The following is a 7929-nucleotide window of genomic DNA, read 5'->3' as shown; positions in this document are numbered from 1 at the left end:
CTAGTCACACACGACCAGATATATGTTTTGCCGTGAATCTATTGTCTAAATTTAGCTCTTGTCAAACCCAAAGGCACTGGGACGGGATTAAACATATTCTTCGTTACCTGCAAGGAACGAAAGACTTGGGTTTATTTTATACTAACCAAAACAAAGAAGGTTTAGTTGATTTTGCTGTTGCAGGTTATTTTTCGGATGTACACAATGCTCGATCGCAGACAGACTATGTTTTCACACATGGTGGAACGACCATATCATGGCGTTCCATGAAGCAGACGATCGCAGCCACATCTTCAAACCATTCGGAGATCTTGGCTGTTAATGAGGCCAGCTGGCAGTTGTTCAGAACATGAGGAGTAATACGTGTTGTACTCTTATTCCTTCACCATGGTTTTGTCCCACTGGGTTTTCCTGGTAAGGTTTTAATGAGACAACATCTAAAGTGTATTACAATCCCTGTATGGTTATGACATCCAAGGGGGAGTGTTATAAATCATATTGTGGATGTCCATAACCAGCTCGGTTCATAACCGACCCAATGCTAGAGAGAGAGAGACTCGGCCGTGAGGAGAGAGAGAGAGAGAATCAGCATCTTGTCTTTTCTTTATTAGATTATGATTTGTACTATTTCCATATTTGTATTTCATTTCTTTAGTCTTTCCAATATTCTATAACGGTGTAAATTTCTATATATAAAAAGCTCTTTATATTTATGAATAATATAGAAACATAGATTTCATTGTCTAGTTTCACAACACGTATGCATATTTAACCAAAAAAAAGTTAAAGCAGACACAATCAAAGCAACGTCTAATCTACATCATTTTTCTAGTGATTTTTAGACTGACACAATTTACACTTCATTCACATTCAAAAATCATTAACCAAATCATTACGGATGGGATTATTTTTCCACATTACCAAGGAAGAAACTAGTTAGGCCATCTACTACCAAACTGAAAACACTATTTCAGCCTAATTTTTACATTAAAACATTTTCAACCCAACTGCAAAAATTACACTAGTTTAGTGCCACATTATAATTTCACATCAAATTTGGTGTGATATTATTCACCATACTAAAACACCATTCACTCCACTAAAACACTATTCACTTATTTTATTAATAAAATATACAATTAAATAAATGATAAATAAAAAGTTAAATACATATAATATTACAAAATAACTTTTAGTGTGAAATTTAGTGTTGTGGTTGGAAAAAAACATTTTTTTTAGTGTTGAAACTACACCAAAATAGTTTGGTTTTGTGGTTAGAAATGCTCTTAGCAAAGAAAATGTAAAACGCGATGTTTGTAATTTTATTTTTTGCAAATAAGATTTAGGGCTAGACGGTTCGGCTGAGTTTTCAGGTTTTAAAGTTCAGTCTTATAAGTCTTATTTGGATATTATGTTAATACAAATCGGGTTTGGTTAATAATATTTTGGGTTCACATATAATTTGTAATTTTTGCCAATATTCATTTTGTAACCATATTAATTTCGAGTTCAAGTTATCTCGGTTTGGGTTCAAATATTTTTGGATAACATATGAAATAAATATGAATTGAATATTTAGTAAATGTTAGAAATTTTATGCATATGTATTTAAGTATATATAACTAACTAAAACTTATATAAATATAATTTCATGAAAATAAGATATTTCATTTAATTTACCTTTTAATAAAACTTATTTTTGTCATTTTCTTCATTGAATTCTATTTTTGTGACAAAAACTTAAAAATGTCTATCCTAGAAAACTTAAGGGTTGGGGTTTTGAGGATAGAGTTTCAAATTTTAAAAAAAATATTAAAATTTTCAAAATAAAAAAGGCTATTTTAATCATTTTCCTTTTTGTGACAAAAACATAAAAATGGTTAATTGAGATAATTTCCCTATTATAATTTATAAAATATTTGATAAAGGATTAAATTATTTTATATTTATTAATTGGTGTTGTAATTTAATTATGAATATGAATTATGTATATATATAAATATTAAAGAAGTGTTATTTCTCGTTCTAAAAATAAGAAATTAATTAATATTCATTTATACTATTATTTAATATTAATTAAGAATTTTAGTTATTTAAAAATGAAGATTTAAAAGAATACATATTTATATTTTAATTAAAAAGATATTTAAATATGTTATTAAAATACAATCCTAAAAAGATACTTAATAATGTCTTTTAAGATGTCTTATTTTGAAAATATTTAAATAATGTGTTAAATTAGAGTATATATTTAATAACTAAGTTTGTTGTATGCAAAATAATAAAAAGTTAAATAATTGTAATGGTCCAACTATAACTTTTTGTAAGTATATTTTTAGTGTTTTTGTTTTAATAGTATAGATATTTATCTTTAGATATTATATCAAAATATATATGAAACTGAGTATTTGAGATATTTAGTTGATCTCAAATACTTATTTGGAATACTAATTCAGAACTTAGGATTGAATTTTTCGGGCTATTCGAACTTTCATATTTTTAAAATCATTCGTTCGAATTTGATTAATAACACTTTGGTTTTGAATATGTTTTATACCATTCTACATGATCTATTGAAGTATTTTTACATTTCAAGTAAGATAAATATTTATATATTTTTGGCTCAGGTTTGGTTTGGATCTTGTGTTCTGATTTTTTTGCCAATGCTTAATAATTTTGGTTACTCCATAGTATATACATATAGGTAATGTTCTTTTTCACAAACTCAGTAATCGAGTAAGAACGCTTAATGACTTCGGCATACAAAGAAGTGAATTTTGTGGATGCAGAGAAAGTTAAGAGATTTTGGTTGCAACTGCATCCAAGAACATTATTAACATGTTACAAGATATTACTTCAATTTTTTTTTTAATGCGTGTCATATATGATGTCACACTGTTGGATTAGGCTTTATAGGATTTATGATGTTTAATATTTTTTGTTAGCTTAATTGGTTAATAATATATATATATATATATATATATATATACATATATATATATACATATATATATATACATATATAATTAATTAATTAATTAATGGTGTGATTTTTTGCTTGAGTTAGAATAAAATTAAGAGAGATAGTTTTACTCTCAGTTACTCTATTTTCACCCATCACATAAAAATAGTAACTCCATCTTATTCTAAGTAAGATTTTCACTTTTTATGTGACCCACTAGAGTAATAAAGTGAAAATTTTACAGTAATAAAGAGAACAAGAAATTAGAGTAATATAAACATTTTGTTTATTTGTACATTTTTATAAGAGGTTCAACTTCAAACAGAAGAAAAACAGTTTTACACCCAAACAAGAAAATACATTAAAAATTGAAATAAAATGGTGTAACTACTTTCTTTATTTTTTAGAGTAACAAGTTAAAAAAATTATCTCTTAGATTTACTTTAGCTTAACCAAACAATCACACTTTTAAAAGTTAAACCTAAATTAAAATTTTGATAAATAAATAAAATATTTATAATTATTCATTTTATTCTCATTTACTCTAGTTTCTTTTTTTTATCATTCCATACTTTCTATCGCTCTATATTATTTCACTTTATTACTCCACAGTAACAACCCTTAATATTTATGACCCTGTTTGTTTTTATATTGCAACGATCTGCGACTGCAGCCTATGATTAGTCGTTGGTCGTAAGTTGTTGTAGGACTAATAGCACGATCAGGTTGCGTCGCAATCGCAGGTTCTTGTTCATTTGTTGTTGCACGACTGATTGTGCGACCAATCGCAAGTCATTTTAAGTCGGTAAAACATTAGTGACTAAATTGCGATGCAAGTGAAAGAATTATGCAACAACGAAATGAACAACATTTGGTCGCAGTTGGAGGTCTCAAATCGCAGGAATCTCCGAAAACAAAAATAATAACATTTGGTTGCAGCCTGGGCATTTTAACCCGGACCCGAACCGGAACCGATCCAAAAATACCCGAACCGGAACCGAACCGAAAATTTACAAGTACCTTTTGGGTCTAAATTTTTTTCGCCCGAAAGAACCGGAACCGAAAAGAAACCGACCCGAATAGACCCGGACCCGAAAAAAACCGACCCGAATAGATCCGACCCGATAAGAACCTATTTGTACCCGACTTAAAAACATGTATATCTAAAACTATGATTTTTTGTGTTCTATTTTATATATATTATTTTATGATTTAGTTAAAATATCTTTTGTTAACAACATTTGTTATTATTTTTTAACATTTTTAAAGTAATATAAAGCTTTAAAATGTAAAATTTAGAGTTTTAAAATGTTTTATTTTAATTATTAATAGTTTCATTTAAGTTGTTTTGTAAAATTTTAGATATATATGACAAATATTCAACTAAAGTTGATGGAATTGGGCATATCATGTTCTTTTCAGATCCTAAATACCCGAACCCGATCCGGACCCGATGTGGACCCGAATAATTACAGGTATTTTATGGGTATTTTAATTATAGACCCGAGAAAAACCGACCAGGACCCGAGAAAAACCGACCCGAACCCGAACCAAAAATTTCTAAGTACCTATTGAGTCTAAATATTTAGGATCCGAAAAAACCCAGACCCGAAAAGAATCGGCCCGAACCCGACCCGAAGACCCGAACGCCCAGGCCTATGGTTGCTGGTCGCAGTCGCAGATTGCTATGCCTTGCAAACAAATATTTATATGTTTCTGATATTCTTTCACTGTAATAAATGCGTATAATACTAAAAATTGAGGATCTCATTAATAGTGGTGATCACTGATCATCGATTTCACTCGCAGGTAAATAAGAGTGACTTGTCTTTTTTCTGGGAACTTCTTAGAGACGTATGAAGATTTTTTTTAAAAAATTAGGCGCCTGCATATCTTGTTTTCAGAGTTGTGATGATTTTGTTAATCTTTTTTTCTTGGATGTTAATCCATACAATAGCTTGTACCGCTAAGTGCTTTCACGGTGTCACCAACAAATCAACATTCATTTGTTCCATATCCCAAATGATATAAGCTGCAATCGCACCTAATGGATTTGGTTTCTAGTTGATTCTTGTAGTTTTCTTCTTGTTTTTTAGAATTAGTTTTCTTCATCTTGTATAAGAGTGACTTATCATTAGTGTCGGTGTATAACGATACCATCATTCCAATGATTCCATAGTTTGCATCTTGAAATCTCATATCTTGCTATCTTCTGGATTCTTTTGCTTGATCCCACTGTGAAGATACCACTCTACTGTGGTCCATATCAACAACGTGTGTACCAATTGGTCCCAATCAAAAAGAGAAATATACAACTTGTGATTTTTTTTGCCTTTTTCTTTTGAGAAATGTTTTGTCGTCTATAGTTCCATTCATCTGTGTTCTTATGTAAAATAAACGATTATAAACAGGAAACTTCAAGATTCCAAATTTTGTTCACAATCTTCAAAATGGAGACTAGTTCTCTAATAAACAATTGTTAAGAGTAATTATATACAAGAAAATGAAATTATGACCGAGTCCAAATACTCAGTCAGACTCTCGGATTAGGACATCTCTCGAGTCTCGATCGGTATGTTTTCTTTCAAGTTGTATACAAAGATTATGTGGTCAAGATTTCGAATGATGATATAATTGTTTAATAATCAGCTTGTATAAGATCAAATAAAACAAATAAAGATAAGAAAAGATATATTGATGATGTGTATGTGGTCGTTAACTCGAATAATACCAACCAATGATTTAATTTTTTTGTTTGATGACCAATAAACAGATAATAAAACTATAGCTTAGAAGGAAGAGGCAAAGCTTGCATATCAAAAACTTTTAAGATAAAACGAGTAGGATTAATAGAAAAATGAGAGTGTAGAATAGAACCAACGGTTGCGATAAGCTGTCTCTTAACTTGTTTAGTGATGCCTCCCATAGACACAATCTCTGCATATGCAGCTGCTTCTTTGTTCCCACCGAAAACTATCTCTATTGATCCCTTCAGCACCACCATCACCAACTGCAATAAACACATTTGTGTTTAATAGACATACAATTTGAAAAGATTTCTTATCTCCTAAACACAAAAAAAAATCATTGTTGTGAGGGAAAAATTCTTGGCCATGCTATTGTTCTTTGGGTTTCAATAGGCACCACAATTCACATGATAGGCAACCCAGATCTAATCATCAACATTTCAATTATTATACATATAAAACTATAAAAATGATGATGTTGACTCTGAAGAATTATCTCTTTGCCAAGATGCCAATTTAAGCGAACCTAGTAAACAATGCTTTGTCATTGCATCCAAATGAAATTAATAAACTATCATTTATAGCATTTAGAAATATTCAAGCGAAATATAAAGTTCTACAAGAGCCTCAAATATCTTTCCCAGTGCCTTCTCTTTTATATATTAAAAAAAAAAACTCTTTTCATTTATATAATATATTAATGGGAGAAAATAAGTAACTGAGTGTGTATTTAGAAAAAGGAGAATATTAAGAGATGTAATAGACATTGTACAAATTTTAATTGGTGTGCAAAACTATAAAATGAAGAGACATAATCGAGCTCATCGAAATTAAGACAATATGCATCAGATGAGTTTAAACAAGATGCGTCTTCTGGTCCAAAACTTAAAGGAGTTGTATTTTTTTTGTTGTAAAAAAAAACTTAAAGGAATTGTTCTAAAGGGAAGAAGAATCATACGCAAAGAGAGGTTCTTACATTCTGAGGCCGTCCGACGATGGAAGCGACGGCTTTCGTGACTTCCAAGTAGAACGGATCGGTGTCAACGCCCTCCATATTCACGTTTGTAGTAATGTAAAGACAAGGCATTTTGTCACAGTCGACAGTAACGCCCGTTTCTTGATGCCGTTAAGTTATTTTCAAGAATCTAAAGAAACACAAAAGGAAGGACGAGGGCGTGTCCATCCCCATTCCATTTTTTCTTCTAAAATGGATTAAAAGTAAATATGGAGTAATGAATGCCCCAACCCAATTTCATATCTCACTCCATAATGAAATTTACTCCATAAATAAAGTAATCTATTTTTTGTTTGTTCATCACTTCATTATGAAGTGGTAAATGAAGTAGAGTTGGAGCAATTTTACTCAATTTTCATTTTTACTCCATTTTGGATGAAAAAATGAAGTTTTAATTGTATTTATTGGGGTTGAAGTTGGAGATGGGTAAGAGAAGTATCTCACATGGCAATAAATAGAGAAGTAAACAAATGAAGGAAAAAAATATCGTCTCCAAATTAATTGAAGTGTCTAATAAGAAATTATTGGATTGTATTATTTAAAAATGCGTTTGATGTGAACAATATGAGAAATAATACCTTGACAACTTGATGTGTGAATAAATCAATTACCACAGCTACGACGTCGCCTTCTAAGAAAATTGGTTTCAGACCCAAATTGGACCACATAAAAAAAATATATATATATATATATATTTTAAAGGAAAATTATAGGATTAACGTTAATATGGGGAATCAATTGTTGTTATATAGTGTTTTCTGGCCTCCTTAAGTGGAAACTTTTTTTTTGACATCAAAAGTGGAAACTTTTATGAAATGTTGAACGATTAGTCAGATTTAATATATTCTTTTCAGATCTTGGCTATTTACTTCCATGTGGTGCGAATGAACCACCGCTTATACATCTTAAGATATTCGATTTTGTTGGGCTTTTACACTATCATTTAGAGATGTGAAAACGGATCAAAGCTTGTATGTCTTTTTTTTTTTTTTTTAACATCGAAAGAAATAAACTTAGAGCTATATGGCAGCCTCTTGGCCAGCAAAAACTAGCCAACTCGGTGCAATAGCATCAACGTACGGTGAGCTTACTACGCGTGTTCGTCCACCTTTGGCAAGGCAGTCAGCACGGACGTTTAAAGATCTGGAGATATAAACTATGGAGAAGTCTTGGAATTCAGATGATAGAGCTTTAATTTCATCCAA

At 30.4% G+C, this 7929-nt stretch overlaps 1 protein-coding gene across 1 annotated transcript; it reads right to left on the bottom strand.

The window, feature by feature from the left end:
* Positions 1 to 5679: 5679 nt before the first annotated feature.
* LOC106311128 (macrophage migration inhibitory factor homolog) lies at positions 5680 to 6889 on the bottom strand. The gene is made up of 2 exons (XM_013748356.1): positions 6686 to 6889; positions 5680 to 5972 (listed from the first exon to the last, which is right to left on the bottom strand). The coding sequence occupies exons 1-2, from the start codon at positions 6794 to 6796 to the stop codon at positions 5745 to 5747; spliced, it is 339 nt and encodes a 112-aa protein (XP_013603810.1). The 5' UTR covers positions 6797 to 6889; the 3' UTR covers positions 5680 to 5744.
* Between the last annotated feature and the right edge of the window lie 1040 nt (positions 6890 to 7929).

This window comes from Brassica oleracea, chromosome C8, assembly GCF_000695525.1.
Source record: "Brassica oleracea var. oleracea cultivar TO1000 chromosome C8, BOL, whole genome shotgun sequence".
Lineage (NCBI taxonomy): Eukaryota > Viridiplantae > Streptophyta > Magnoliopsida > Brassicales > Brassicaceae > Brassica > Brassica oleracea.
This window is presented reverse-complemented; position numbering and strand designations above follow the sequence as displayed.

Coding starts and splice junctions, on each gene's coding strand:
- LOC106311128 (XM_013748356.1), bottom strand. CDS start 6,796: ATGCCTTGTCTTTACATTACTACAAACGTGAATATGGAGGGCGTTGAC. Junction 5,973..6,685: donor TCGTCGGACGGCCTCAGAAT/GTAAGAACCTCT, acceptor TGTTTATTGCAG/TTGGTGATGGTGGTGCTGAA.